The sequence below is a fragment of the Grus americana genome, chromosome 21 (genome assembly GCF_028858705.1).
Source record: "Grus americana isolate bGruAme1 chromosome 21, bGruAme1.mat, whole genome shotgun sequence".
NCBI classification, from domain to species: Eukaryota; Metazoa; Chordata; class Aves; order Gruiformes; family Gruidae; genus Grus; species Grus americana.
Genome location: NC_072872.1, coordinates 2,740,213 through 2,754,544, shown reverse-complemented (window position 1 = coordinate 2,754,544; position 14,332 = coordinate 2,740,213). Strand labels below are relative to the sequence as shown.

General features: G+C 55.3%; 1 protein-coding gene across 8 annotated transcripts in view; it reads left to right on the top strand.

Moving 5' to 3' along the window:
- Positions 1-13,829, top strand: part of KAZN (kazrin, periplakin interacting protein) — a 226,066-nt gene extending 212,237 nt beyond the window's left edge. For 6 of the 8 annotated variants that reach the window (XM_054849758.1, XM_054849761.1, XM_054849754.1 and 3 more), the window contains 7 exons: positions 1,762-1,953; positions 9,257-9,393; positions 9,853-10,023; positions 10,366-10,555; positions 10,766-10,896; positions 11,184-11,234; positions 11,740-13,829. In XM_054849758.1, the coding sequence (XP_054705733.1) occupies positions 1,762-1,953; positions 9,257-9,393; positions 9,853-10,023; positions 10,366-10,555; positions 10,766-10,896; positions 11,184-11,234; positions 11,740-11,907 (1,040 nt within the window). In that variant the 3' untranslated portion in view covers positions 11,908-13,829. Of the gene's footprint in view, positions 1-782; positions 1,250-1,761; positions 1,954-9,256; positions 9,394-9,852; positions 10,024-10,365; positions 10,556-10,765; positions 10,897-11,183; positions 11,235-11,739 lie in introns of those variants that run through there. The other 2 variants (XM_054849762.1, XM_054849756.1) reach the window with 2 other exon arrangements.
- The last annotated feature ends 503 nt before the right edge of the window (positions 13,830-14,332 follow it).

Below are 14,332 nucleotides of genomic sequence, written 5' to 3'. Positions count from 1 at the left end.
TTGCCTCCGTCCTCCTCTGCCCGTGAGTCGTTCGCTAGGGAATATCCCGCTGGATCTCCTGGGTGGAGCAGCTTGTAATGAAAGGTGAAAAGGAATTATCAGGGGGGAAAAAAAAAACGGGCTTTCCGTGGCCGGGGGGGAGACGCTGGGGGGGGGTTTTGCACGGTAAATATCTCGCCACGTACGGGCGCCTTGCGTCCCCCTCCCGGTTCCCCAAAGGCTGGAGGGGAAACGCTGCGTTTCTGCAGCCCCCGGGGAGGGGAAGACGCCTTTGGCCTTGGCCGCTCCTCGGTTCCTGCTTTTCGCACAGCTTTCAAAAAAGCGCTTTGGACTGCACCAAAATCCCCAGCCCGGAGCTCGACTGTTCCTCGTTAGTGACTTTATTGCTAAATAATTTACAAAATGGGGCCTTGCCAGTTTTCATACGGGAAGCATTTCAAGTATGCAAACCAGATTTTATGCCTTCCTGGTGCAGCTGCCGGCCGGGCCGGGGGGGAGCCGCCTCTCCCCGTCCTGCCGCCGGCATCGCCTCCCCTCCTCGCTTCGCAGGCGGCGGCGGAAAGGAAACGGCCCGGTGCACGTGCGCTGGCGATGCCGAGAGGTGCCGGGGGGGGGGGACGGACCTTAGCAAAATAGAAGGGGAAACCCCCCTGTAGTTCATGCCCAGCCGCTGGCCCCCAGCTGGCCGATGCTCGGTGGCGATGGGGGAAGGACCCAACCGCAGCGGCTCGGAGAGGGAGCATTTATTTTTCATTTCTATTTTCTTCTTCCGGTAACTGTAACATGCATGCCAAGGGATTTATTTTTTCCTCCCCGCGTCTAGAGGCACGATGCAAACCCGAAAACTCCTAAGCCCCTTTGGATGAGTAACTGGTCTTCTCCGCGCGTTCTCAAAGGGGGAGAAAAGCAAACTCAAATTGTTCACGCGCTGGCACAGGTCATTTTGGGTCGTGATATCTGGCTCGTATGGCGGATTGCAGCGGCGCGTGCACGGCCAAAAAGTGTGGTTTGCGGGAAGAGGATAGCGAGGGGAGACGAGGGCGATGGGTGCAATGTGGAAAGAGCAGAAAAGCGCTTTCTTATGCTAAGCAGTGGGTGCAGTTATAGGGAACGAGGTTGCTGGAGCTTCCCCCGGTGCAGAGGGGACCTGGGCTGGGGTGTGCTGGGATGCTCCTGGGACGCAGCTGCTTTTGAGGAGCATTGCGGTCGCTGGGCATAAATCTGAAAAATTCAAGATTCCGGTCTGCAGGTGAATCTGTCATCTTCCCCTTTCCGGTCTGAGTGGTTTTGTTGAATTTTGTAGAGTGCTCCCCGAACACGTGGGTGGCTGGGGGCAGAGCCGAGGGGTACGTACGGGGCATAGTGGGGCTGGGCGGCCTCTGCGGGACACTGGCCTTGTGAGCAACCCCCTCGGGGAGCGGTTTGGATGGGGACGTGGTTCTTGGTGGTGATGATATTATTATTATTATTATGTATTTTTTTTTAATGGTAAAACTAGAAACCAGTACCCGGTGGAGGTCCCCTCCCTCCCAAGTGTCTCCCCATCACATCCCTCCCTCCTCCTCCATTCCCAGGGTGCTGCGAGCACCGCTGCAGGCTTATGGGCTGTGCAAAGCCATTTTGCAAGCGGGGGTGCATGCGTGTGTGCGTGCGTGTGTCACCCCAGCAGGGTTTCCCCGGGGTTTGAGTTGGCAGCGGGGGCGTGGGGCCGTGCCGGGAGCCGTCGGTCACTTCCTCGCATTGTGTCTCCTCTTCCTCCAGCGCTGCTGCGGGAGGAGGTGGCCCAGCTGCAGGAGGAGGTTCACCTGCTCCGGCAAATGAAGGAAATGCTGACGAAAGACCTGGAGGAGACGCACGGCAGCAAGTCGCCGGAGGTGCTCTCGGCCACCGAGCTGAAGGTGCAGCTGGCGCAGAAGGAGCAGGAGCTGGCGCGCGCCAAGGAGGCTCTGCAGGGTAAGGGCTGCGCGTCCCTCTTAGCACGCACCTCTCCCCGGGACCCTCGAGTTCCGAGAAGTTAAGTAACGAGGAAAGGAAAAGCTGTCCCTTTTATTTGGACTACGCAGTGTCCGTTCACTACGTACGCGTGGCGGGGGGTGTGATTGCAGGGCAGTGCTCCCCAGGGACACCCCCCCCCCCCGCTGTCCTGCCCCGGCAGTGCGGAGCCTGGACGGACGAGGGTGCAGCGACGGGCTGGGAAATGGGGTGTGGGGGAGCGTTTGCAGCATTGCAAAGTAATTCCTCCACGGCTGGCTGTAGACTGGAGCCAGGAGAGCAGCTGAAATGCAGCTGGAAACGTTTGCGAGGTGGGGGCGGGTTGGATTTGAGTCTCTCGGAATCTTTTAGGAGGGAAGCAGTGAGTTTCCTGGTGAGTGCAATTTTCCTTATCCCGCATGGAGTTTCCCGGAGGGCTGCGGAAAGCAGAGGCAGGGTCTCCAGGTGACGTGCAGGGTCTCCTCCTTTCTAAGCATGTGGATTTGGGTGTTGTCCTGCAGCGGTCAGGGCTGGGAGCTGCACAGCGAGCTCGCTGCGAGCCCCGGGACCGGGCTGCGCAGGGCAAAAAACCGCAACATTGCAGCTTTTCCTCCCCAAAAACCGAACCGGCAGTAAGTCCAGGCAGGACGGTTTGTTAGCCAGAGCCGGGGGATGATCCTGAGCAGGGGAAACGCTCTTGTGTGTCAAACCTTGGCAGCGCCACGGTTCTAAATATCATCCCAAATCCCCAACATACCGTGTGTAACTTCCACTTGTCAGCTCGTGTTTGCGGATTATGAAGAGGGGCTGTCAGAAGTTTTCAAGCTCAGAGGTTGAGCGGCGGTGGGAAGCGGGGAGGGGAGAGCCCCAATAGGAATTGGGGCAGGGAATTGGGCTGAGTCTGTATTTGGGTGGGGGGATTTTGGAAAAAGAAGAGAAAAAGCACCCCAGTCTACGTGCTTTTTATTTTCTTGCTCCTCGATTTGCAAAAGCATCCGTACGAATTAGTAACGCAGCACAAATAGCTTCAAAATCTTGCCCCCCTCCCCGTGCCACCGGTGCAGCCTCCAGCAGCAGGAAATGCTCTGGGCTTATAAAACTGTAATTGGAGAAGAAAAACGTTAATTAGAGAATATTTGCTCTGTGCGGACAGGGAGGGGGAAGTGCTGATAAATGCAAAATACAGAAAAGCAGAACTATTTTAAGCATATTTGCAAAAAAAAAAAATAAGAGTAATAATAAGTCATCTAAGAAGCTGCAGTGAGGTCATACGCACTTCTGTGGAGGACAGTACAGAGGAAAAATGAGTTTGGCTTGAGAATCACGAGTATTTAAGGAATATAAGGTTGGGTTTTTATTGGGCTTTTACTGGCCGCCATACGAACCGCTGGGATTGGTTTTCCAGGAGCTCTCTGCAGGTGTGATGGCTGGGAAGAGGGAATCTCAGCTTGTACTTGGAAAGGCTGCATAACAAGAAGCCTGTTAAAATCGATGCTCCTTCCCTCCCCTGCAATACTGGAAAGCTTTTGCATGATTTGGAAAAGCTCGCCGGGCTGGATCCGGCCCCGTGAGCCGGGCTGGCGGCGCTGGGCAGCAGAGCAGGCTTAGTGCGGTGGCGGATATAGATGGGTAACGTGGAAATGGGATCAGCAGCTGGAGGGGGGGAGAAAAATAATCCTTTTTTCCTTTCCGTGAAAAATTGTCCGTAAAGAAAGGTAACCAAAAGGGGAGGAAAACTGGCAGTAACGGTGCCCAGTGAATGTTTCTGCCAGGAGAAACGTGTCGGCTGCTAGAGGCGCTTGGGGAAATAAAGCTGCGGGATAAGGCAGTGCAAGGAGCTTGGGGAAACCCGGATGTGCCGTCCTGTAGCTCAGAGTTTGGTCTTGGCTGCGTCCCGCAGTCGGGGAGCATCTCCCGCGACCGCCTCCCACCGCGCGGCGTGCATCGCTGCAAAGCCCCGCGGTCCTCGCCGCAGGACGCCCCGCGCTTGGCAGCGTCGGCATCCCTGCGCCCGCAGCGGCGAGTGACCCGCGTTGGGTCGCGTGTAATGTCATTAGCGGATAAATTATATGGAAATCTGTCATCGTTGCTGGCACCGAGCCTGGAAGCGCGATGCAGCCAGTTCAGATAGATAGCGGCTCGCCGGGCAGAGGGGGTTTGCCATCGGGGTTTACTTTTGGGGGCACCGGCAGTTTTAACAGCCTTCGTTTTGCACGACTGCGCAGGGTTTGGTTCGTGATGGTCTGGATGGAGGAGGGTGGGTTCGTCGTCCCTCCCGGCAGCGCGTTTCCAGCCCTTTCCGACAGCGGGGAGGGTAAAGCTGACGATAAGCCCGTGCAGCATCTTCCCCGTGCCGTGCTAACAAGCTCTTGCTGCGGAGGGAGGGAGCGGAGATCTGGTGCAGCACAGGATGCTCTGCGGGAGTAACTCAAGTAGTTTCTGTATCCTTGGCAGCATGCGCTTTATGCATCTTTATTGCTCCTTTTTCTGGGCTAATTCCATCTCTTGCACTCTTTTTTTTTTTAATTGACATCCAAATAAAATCCTGTAGCGCTCCATCCTCTCGTCCTCTCCTCCTTTGCTGAGGCTGGGACTCGGGATCGTGCTGACAGTGTTAGCGCGATTGTATTTTCCCCGGCCCCAGCTGGAAAGGGATGGATGTGGTCTGGATTTCTGATGTGGAAATCTCCGACGGGAGAAGTTGCAGACAGCTTTATTACTGCTGGGTCCTGCTGCGGACAGGGGCCGTGCCCGAGCGCCTGGAGGACTCGAGGAGCCTCTTGGCCAGGTGACATCTCTGAGCATGTGGGCTCGTGGCAGAAACCCCATTTCTGGGAAGGTTTATCCAATATGCTGGAGCTCGCCTGCGGGATTATCACGCGGAGAGCAAACCTGGTTTCTGTTTCCTTTTCGAGCGCCAAGGTGGAAACCTCGGGCTGGCTTTCCCCGCTGCTTGGGAAGCAACTTCACGTCTGCTCCGCAAACGGGTTGTAGCCCAGTCTCCTCCCTCCCAGACCTCCGGCTTGGAGTTGTGACCCCCTGGGGACGGCGTCTGGGCTGGGACAAGCCTCCCGCAGAAACCCTCGGTGCTCCCAACTGGCTGCAGCAACGGGGTGGGTGGCAACGGGATGGGCGCGTGGGTGTCCTGGCGCGTGGGTGTCCTGGCGCGTGGGTGTCCCAGCCAAGGAAGCCCTCTCCACCAAAGGGACGTGGGGCTCCGTACAGAATACCCGCTCTGCTCCTTTACCGACCCCCCCTTAAACTCAACAGAAGTCATGGACCACCTTGTCATGACTGTTGGCTCTGGTTTGGGTAGCCCTTGGCTTCGTAGCAGGGTGTTTCCAGGCAAATTCCCCCAGGCAAAGGCCGCCTCTAATTATTTCCTGAAATTCAACATTGCGCTCGAGTTTCCTGCCTGCGCCGTACCTCCGCGCGCCCAGGAACGAGTGCCGGCTCTGCCCAACGCCGCGTAACGTTGACGTCTTCAACGGCAAGGTCTTCTCTGCAGACGGTGACGGCTGCGCCCGGGGAGCGCGTGTGCCTATTTAATTACACAGCAAGGAGCGGCGCTGCGATTCCTGCGCAGGGCTGACCGATTTTATGGGTTAGTCATGGTGACAATATTGAATTTCATGGTTGGGATGGAGAAACAGGAGAAATTAAGCGAATGTTAATGGGACAGGATGGGTTTAAGCGTTCCTCTTGCGCAGGGCATCACGGAGGCTTGAGCGGTTCCCCCCCGAGGATGTCTTCCTCCGCGTTAGAAACTAAGTGTGTGATTCAGTAAGCGATGGAGTCGGCTCCGATTCCATTCCTGGCGTGAAAATCCACGTTGCGCGGGGCGAGGGAAGTACTCGCGCGCGGGTGGGAGTCACAGGGAGCCGCTCTGCGCAGGGTCGGAGGTGGGCTGCGGCTGCTGTGTTTGGGCTCTGCCGCTTCACCTAGGAGCGAGAAGCCAGGCAGAGACGCTGTTCTATGGTCTGAACAGAGTTGTTTTTCATCAAATACCACATTACTGAGGCAGGCAAACTAATTATTACACGTACGTCCTCCAGGCAAACCTGGGCTAGATGTGCGACCCACCGCCGTCTGATTTTCCCTTCGTCTGACATTACTAATTCTGAAAGGGGGGTGCTACGTACAGCAGCCCCCATCTTAGGGCGATGCCTGGTTTCGGCGTGCGGTACCTAATTCCCGTCCCGACGCTGTTAGATGTTGGGGCCAGGCAGAGGTGGTGGCACCTCGGTGGTGGCATCGCTGGGGGGTTTCAGCCGCGCTGCTGCGCCGGGCGAGGCTGTGCCAGGTTGGTGCGTCAGAGCGATTAGATGTCAGCTCGTTAGGTAAAGCTGGAAACAGGAGGCGCTTGGGGTGGGGGGGTGGTGGTGATTTTTAATTGTTTTGACGGCCAGAGGACCCCAGCACGGAGCAGGTCCCGTTACTGCTCTGCGTCTGTCATCCTTCTCCCGACGGAGCGATGCTCGGGGGACGGAGGAAGCGGAAGCTCAAGCGACGGGGGCGCGAGCTGACCTCGTGCAGGATTAATGGTGCAGGCGGGGATGGGGGGGGGGTGGTGGCGAGAGCTGGGGGGGCTTCACGCTGCCGTTCCCGACCTGTCCTTCCCATCGCTTGCTGCTGGGATCCCCCTCCGCTTCTGCCTTGTGCTTGGAGTGGGAGGGGGAAATAAATAACGTGAATAAGCCGGGTGAGATGAAAAACTTTCCGCTCACGGAACGAGTTTAGGATTTCTCGCTTCTCTTGTTGTCTGGGGTTTACGAGCGGGGTGGAGGTTTTGCCAGAGCCCGCCATGCGGATGGGCTGCGGAGAGTTTATTTAAATATTCCTGGGGGGTTGGGATACAGAAACCTGGCCCTGCATCATCAGATTAAAGAAAAAAGCCACTTCACCTCCTCGGATGGCCCCGATGGCCATCGAAAACCCACTTTATTCCGCCTTGGCTGCCCCTGCTGTCATGCCATGGATTGCAGCGGCTCGTTTTCCCTGGCCGAGTAATTAACTGGGCTTGTTTGCTAAGGATGTATTAAGCCGCCGCAGCGAGCGGCGCGCGGTCCAGGAGTTGCTGGCAGCCCTGACTGCTCGCTTCTGCGTAACTTTTTATTTTTCTCCTGCCTCTTTCAATTAATTTCCTATTAATAGGGTTTGGAATGAAGTTCTCAAATGACTGATAAATCTTCTTTAAGCTTAGGAGCTAATTGGTTTTGGAGGAGAGAGAGCGGTGGTAATATTGGAGGGGGAAAAAAAAGTGCATTAATTTTAGCAAATCTCTGCAACAAATAGTAAATTGTCCTATTGGGTTAATAGGAAAAAAACCTGCTCTTGTAATACTCCAAGTCCATCGTCTTCTTGCAGTACTAGTTGGTGTGAGTTTTGGGAAATACTCAGCCTTGGGATATGGTACGTACTCTTCTCCTGGGAGTACTTCTGACCACATTAGTTATTTATTTGTTGCAAGCAATGAAATGTTTTCCCTAAATCTTTAAGGACCCTGAGTGCCGCCGCTAATTAAAACAGGTTGTATGCAATAGGGGACTCGCTATTTAATTAAATTCATTAGGAGCTTTTTGGTGCCTCCAGCTTCAGAGAGTGCAAATGTGACTTAAACTTTCCTAAGAGCCTCTCAGTATCCTCGAGGAAATTAAATATATATATATATATATATATATGCGTGTGTGTGTGTCGCAAAGCGTTCAAGAGCTTGAAAGTAGAGGGGGTTTCAGCAGCGCGGTATCCTCCGGGGATGGGGCTGAGATCGACCCTGCCTGGGAATGGCTACGGGGGCAAAAATTCCCCCTCTCAAACCCAAATCGGTGACGGGGTTTAGACCGCCAGTGCGGTCGGTAACTCTGGGTACCCGCTGCTGCGGGGTCCGGATCTCACCCCGCTATGGCTCGGTCGACTTCTCGGTAATTTTTCTTTTTCCGCAAGTTTTTAGGTTCATGTGAAATAACTGGGCGGGGGGAAGGTTGTTGCTAAATACACACAGGCGGCGGGAAAGTGCTTTTTTAAAAACTTAGCTGTGGTCCGCTTGTGATTATTTTTAGAGGGTTTCGGTAGTAATTTCCCAAGCTGGAAAAAAAAAAAAAAAAAAAAAAAAGGAAAATCCCGGTGTCAGAAGGGGCTGAGTTGTCCCAGCAGGAGGCACGTGGGGCCAGCGTGAATTGTTGCAGCATTTCTTAGCTGGTTTGTTGGGTTTTTTCTGCGTTTTGATTTACCTCCGATGCTTAATGGTAGAGGAATTGGTCCAAAGAGTTTCATCTCCTGGTTTTTTAACAGGTAAAAATCTCTGGTGTCCCAAATATCTTCTCCTCCTTCTTCTATTATTTGGTTCCTTGATTAATTCCCCCCCCCCGACCTTTTTCTGTGCTAACCTGCAAGCCCTCTCCTTTCCCTGCTGGCTCCATCCCAAGCACTCGTTTCGTTAAGCACCTTCCCAGCACGCACCGACAGTAATACCTGTGGCAGAAATAAGTTCCTACTTATATAGATTCCGGGTACCGACGGTGCTAATTGCACGAAGGAAATGAATTTCCTTCGAAGTGTCTCACTTTAATGGTTTTTCTTGTATTCCGGGGGCAGGTCTTTATCCCACGCACGCGTCTCACCGGGAGGAGCTCGGAGGGACGTTACGGTGCGGTTTAAGCCGTCTTAAATAGTCTAACCTAATAGAAATAGGTTGGACCTACGCGCGCGGAGATGAGTCCCGCTCGTGATGGTGCTGTCATCCAGCAGCTTTTGTAACGCAGACAGCTCTTGGTGGCTTTGGGGGGGTTTTCTGGTGGGTTTTGGGGGGTTTGGGGGGGTTTTTTTGTTTTTTTAATATAGAGGAAGGACTCGCAAGGCTCAGCTGCTTGTGGTGCAGCGAGCGCGGGGAGCATTGTGGGGGCTCCCTCGAGAGCAACGCTTCCTCGGGGTGGAAGAGCGTGCAAAATCCTTCCTAGAACGAAAGGCAATATTTGTATTCCGATCCCTAAATCAGGTGTTATTTTGGTGGGGTGTACCCGGAGCAGGGAGCCGCAGGGCATTTCTGCAGCGCTGCCCAGGACCAGGTTCAGGGTTGGGCAAAGCACTTAACGTGCAGAAATTACTGCAGCCCCTTGTCCTACGCGGTATTTCTGTAAATTCTCCCTGATTTTACCAGACTTCCAGCAAGCTGTCCCCTGAGTCGGGACCCCAGCCCTCGGGGTTGTAATGTGGCTGCGAAATAAAAGCAGGCAGAGGCGAGGGGGCTGCCGTGCCCCCGGCGATTGAGCCGTCGTCTCTCCCGCAGCCATGAAAGCCGACCGCAAGCGCTTGAAGGCGGAGAAGACGGACCTGGTGAGCCAGATGCAGCAGCTGTACGCCACGTTGGAGAGCCGCGAGGAGCAGCTCCGCGATTTCATCAGGAACTACGAGCAGCACAGGAAAGTGAGTACGGGAGCCCGGTCTCATGGCACGGGGCGGGGGGGCTGGCGGTGACGTTGAGCGTGAAACCCGGTTTGCAACCGGGTAAAAACCCAGCAGAGCCCCAGCCGGCCTCTTGCAAGCGGGCAGACGCTCCCCTGCTGCAGGGGCTGGACCGCAGCAGGTCAAGGATAAATAGATACCGGGGGAAACGGGGTCAGGGGGCCAAACCTGGGAAATTTGACGTGATTTTTAACCAGGTGAACGGCGGACATCCCTTTTGGGGGGAGTATCTGCATCCCGCAGCTCCCTGCTCCTGCCCGCTGCCGGCACGGGGCTCTCGTGACACCCGAAGGTGCCGCTTGTCCTTTGGCAGCGCAGCGGTCGGGCGGTCCCCGAGGGGGTCGTGGCAGAGGGTGGGACGGGGGTTTGTAGCAGCGCGTGGCTTTTCCCCTTCCTGATGGCCGCTCCGTGTCCCGGCAGGAGAGCGAGGATGCGGTGAAAGCCCTGGCGAAGGAGAAGGACCTCCTGGAGCGGGAGAAGTGGGAGCTGCGGCGGCAAGCCAAGGAGGCGACGGACCACGCCAGCGCCCTCCGCTCCCAGCTCGACCTGAAAGACAACCGCATGAAGGAGCTGGAGGCCGAACTGGCCATGGTGAGCTCGGTAACGCAGCGGGAACGACTCGAGGGTCAGCCCTACGCCGCTGCTGCGGGAGCTCAGCGCTTGAAACACCCCGGCGAGTTTTGCTGAAGCGAAATGTTTAGTGCGATAATGCGTTTAAGCGTTCGGTTGCGGCGTTATCGCGATACCGGCAGAAAAAGAATCCGTGGCTAAAAAGGAGCTGGGTGTGCTGGGTGCAGGGAGCAACGCGATTTGGGTATTTCCTTGCAAAGGGGAGGGTGAGCGTGCCGCAGGGCGTCGCTGCTGGTGCTGCTGCTCCGGGAGATGTTCGCGTGGGTTTTTACGCCCCGCTGCCACCTTGGTGTCCTTCGCCAGGCCAAGCAGTCCCTCGCCACGCTGACCAAGGACGTCCCCAAGCGCCACTCCTTGGCCATGCCGGGCGAGACGGTGCTGAACGGCAACCAGGAGTGGGTGATGCAGGCCGACCTCCCGCTGACGGCCGCCATCCGGCAGAGCCAGCAGACCCTCTACCACTCGCACCCCCAGCACTCGGCGGACCGGCAAGGTGAGCCCCCCCCCCTCCACCGTGGCACGGACCAGGGTGGAGAGCCAAACCCTTTTTGGGGAGCTGCCTTATTCCCCCAGAGATGGGGGGGGGGGGGAAAGGGCAAAATGCCCCAAAAATAGGGATTTTGGAAGTGCATCGGAGGCTTTGTGTGGGGTCAGGTTTGCTGGCGTGGTGTTAACTCCCCGGTGCCCCCCCCCTGCTTTCCAGCGGTCAGAGTGAGTCCCTGTCATTCCCGGCAGCCGTCCATCATCTCCGACGCCTCCGCGGCTGAGGGCGACCGGTCGTCCACGCCGAGCGACATCAACTCGCCCCGGCATCGAACGCACTCGCTCTGCAACGTAAGGCGCTACGTGACCGGGGGTGGGGGGGTCTTGCTTCCCCGCTGCCCGGGACTTGCTGGGGAGACGGGTGGATGCTGCGGGTCCTCCGCTTCCCAAAACGATGTTGGCTTTGGGGTGGGGTACGGGTAGGAGGTTTGCTGACCTGGAGAGCTGCTTTCCTGGGGGGTTTATCCCAGCCCCACAGCGATACGGCTGCCAAAACAAGCCGCTTTTTGCTGCGGAGGTGGGGGGGTCCCGGGCTGTGTTGGGGCTGATTCCATTGGATCCGTCTCCTTCTGCCGCAGGGGGACAGTCCTGGACCGGTACAGAAGAACTTGCACAACCCAATTGTACAGGTAGGGCACAAAGCCCTGTTTAAATCCTGCTCGTAAGACCGGGTCCTGTGCTAGTGAGTGACTGGGGGGCTCAGAGGCGCTGATTTGGGGGTTTAAAAAAAAAAAAAAGGGGGGGGGGAAGGAAAAAAGGGAAGCTATCGTGAAATCTAAGCCTGGGATGTCTGAGATTGCCACAATTTGCCCCAAACTCCAGGTAATGCCGTAGGTGGTTGCTGTGCTCGGGGCCCATCGTGGTCTTGATTTTTGTAAGGCGCAGCCTAGATCAGGTGGTCGTTCTGGACGTGACCCTAAAACGTCGGCCCTGACCGTCCCTACGTACCTGGAGCTGAAATCCTGAGCTGGTTGAATTAAGAAACCAAAATCCCTCAACATAGCTTTGGACCTGGACCCGAATATTTTTTGGGACGTGGACCCTGTGGTCCATCTTTCCCGGGGTGGGGCTGGGGGAAGGGGGCGAATAAAAAGCTCGGTGGCCAAGCTCTTGTCCTCCTTCCCCTCCCCGCAGTCTCTAGAGGACCTGGAAGACCAAAAACGGAAAAAGAAGAAAGAGAAGATGGGTTTCGGCTCCATCTCCAGGGTGTTCGCCCGGGGGAAGCAGCGCAAGTCCCTCGACCCCGGCCTCTTCGACGGTACGGCCCCCGACTACTACATCGAGGAGGACGCGGACTGGTGACCCCCCCGTGCCGGGTGAGCGCCGGGAGCTTCTCCCCGGCCTCGCCGTCGCCGATGTACATACCCCCAGCCCAGCCCCGCCTGTGGACGTGTTACCTGTTGTCTTGGGAGCGATGCAGCTGTGTCGTAACTTCAGGTTTTTTCCCTTTTTTTGTGTTTTGTTTTTTTGGTTTTTTTTTTTTTTCCTCTCCATACCGGTAACTCCTTTGTGGTTGCTTCAGTTCGTCGCTTTGGGTTGGTTTAGGTTGAGTGTGGGGTTTTTTTTTTCAGTTGTTTTTTTTTTGTTTGTTTGTTGGTTTTTATTTCTTCCTTCTTTTTGACGAAACTTGAAACTTGAAGGACTGCTGTGTCTCTGTAAATACCAGAAATATTGTGCACTTTGTGCTTGTGACGTCTCTTGTCCGAAACCCGCTGTTTTCCGGAGCCCAACCGGGGACGAAGGACCTGCCCAGCTGAGGGACCTTAGAGAGAAAACACACAACACACACACAAAAAAAAAATCTCGTTTGCTGTGATGTCTTCCTGGCCGAACCCCGCGGAGGCAACACGGGCTGGTTGTAAACGCCGCCGGTCTGGAAATAAGTGTTTTAACGTTCCTTTTTAGTTGTTTTAATTTATTTGCACAAACCCAGAGGAGCTATTCTAACTAAATTATTGCAGAAGTTTTGGGATTTTTATATTTTTCCACGTCGGTTGGGATGGGGCGGGGAGGAGGAAGGGTGTGTTTGTACTGTACTGTCCTGGGAAGCTGCTGCCCGGCGGGGGGCCGGAGCCACGGACCCCCCCCACCCCGGGCTCCCTCGGCCCCGCGGCTGCAGATGCTCCAGGAGCACTTAACGCCTTGGAAAACGCAAACCGAAATACGCGCCGGGAAATATGATGGGGAGGGGGAGCCGGTGGAAGCTTTGCCCGCTGTTTTTCCCCACGTTTGGGGGGTTCACCCTTTGCTTCGAGTAAAATTTGGGGGGGTCTGGCATGAGCTGGGAGCAGGGGAAAGGCGATATCCCGAGATATCCCCGTATCCCGAGACGTCGTCCCTCCGGCGCCGGCCACCCCGCTCCCCTTTGGGGTGTCAGCGCTGTCGGCGAGGAGGGGGGGGGCCGGGGAAATCGGTACGAGTCCCCGCCGGGGAGGTTTTTCCGGCGCCGGGGTGATTTTTTTTTAAGCGCAGGTAGAGCTTGTGCTTCCAAATCCCCTGGAAATGCCCCAAAACCAACCCCCCGGCGCGGCGGCCGCTTCCCCTCTCCACTAACACGCACCGCGCTCTGCTTATGCCAAGATAAGTACCTTATGCTTTAATGCTTACGATATGATTTTAAGCTCTTAAAAAAAAAAAAAAAAAAAAAAGTATTAAGATTTATTTAATGATGCTATCATAGTGTATTATTTTTCTTAATTCCGATACGCGCGCCCTGGTTGAAAACAAGGGTGTTTTGTCTTAAATCACCGAACTAAACCGCCGATGCCCTCGCGCCGTGTGTTCCTGCGAACGGGATGATGCGGAGAAGCCACGGAGGAAGGGGATGCAGGGCAGGGTTTGCCCCGTGGCATCTTTCTCTGCAGAGAAGCGTTTTTATATGTTTTGTTGGGTTTTTGGGGTGGTTTGTTAATTTTTTGTTGTTGTTGTTGTTCTCCTTTGTGTTTTTATAATTTAAACGATAAACCACCTTGCGTTTTTATAATTTAAAACGATAAACCACCGGAACAGATGAGCAAATCTCCTTGTTATCAAGTAGTTTCCTTTGCATTTCAGCTTTTTTGTAAATTAGGAAATAATTCTAAAAATTACTAAGAGGATGATTTATTTAAGAGAACTTCGATAAATAGCATATGAAATATGGGTAACATTAGATTTAACTTTTCCCCGCGTGAGTGGGGGAGAATCCTTGAAGGCATGGATGCAAATATAAAATTATAAAAGATCTAAATAAAGCTTATTTTAAAGTACGGATGAACTCCACGTGATTTAATTGCTTGCCCGATGGAGAGCCCGGGCTGACGCCGGCGGTGGCACGTTGGGCATCGGCGTCGCGGCACCGGGCAGAAGCCACGCGGGTGGGTGAACGTCACCCCCGCCCTGGCTGCCGTGCGAATCGGGGGGTCCCCGGGGTGGGGGTGCAGGGGGGATGCAGGAGAAGGCTGCATCCCTGGACTGGCTCTTTCCCACAACCCGCTTGCCGGCCGAGCGCTTGCACCCGGACGTGGCACCGCTGGGTATCCGTATAAAAGGGGGATTTAAGGTGAGCGAAGATTTGGGAATGTGGGGGAAAGAGGCGGGGGGTGTCCCCCCCTCGGGTACGGGCGGGAGTGGTAACGCCACGAAAAGCGGGTGGGGCGGAGAGCTGAGAAGTTTTTGTGCTCTAACGCTTGCCAGCGGATAAATTATTGTTAATAATTTCTCTTGTTAATGATTTATTTATTGTTAA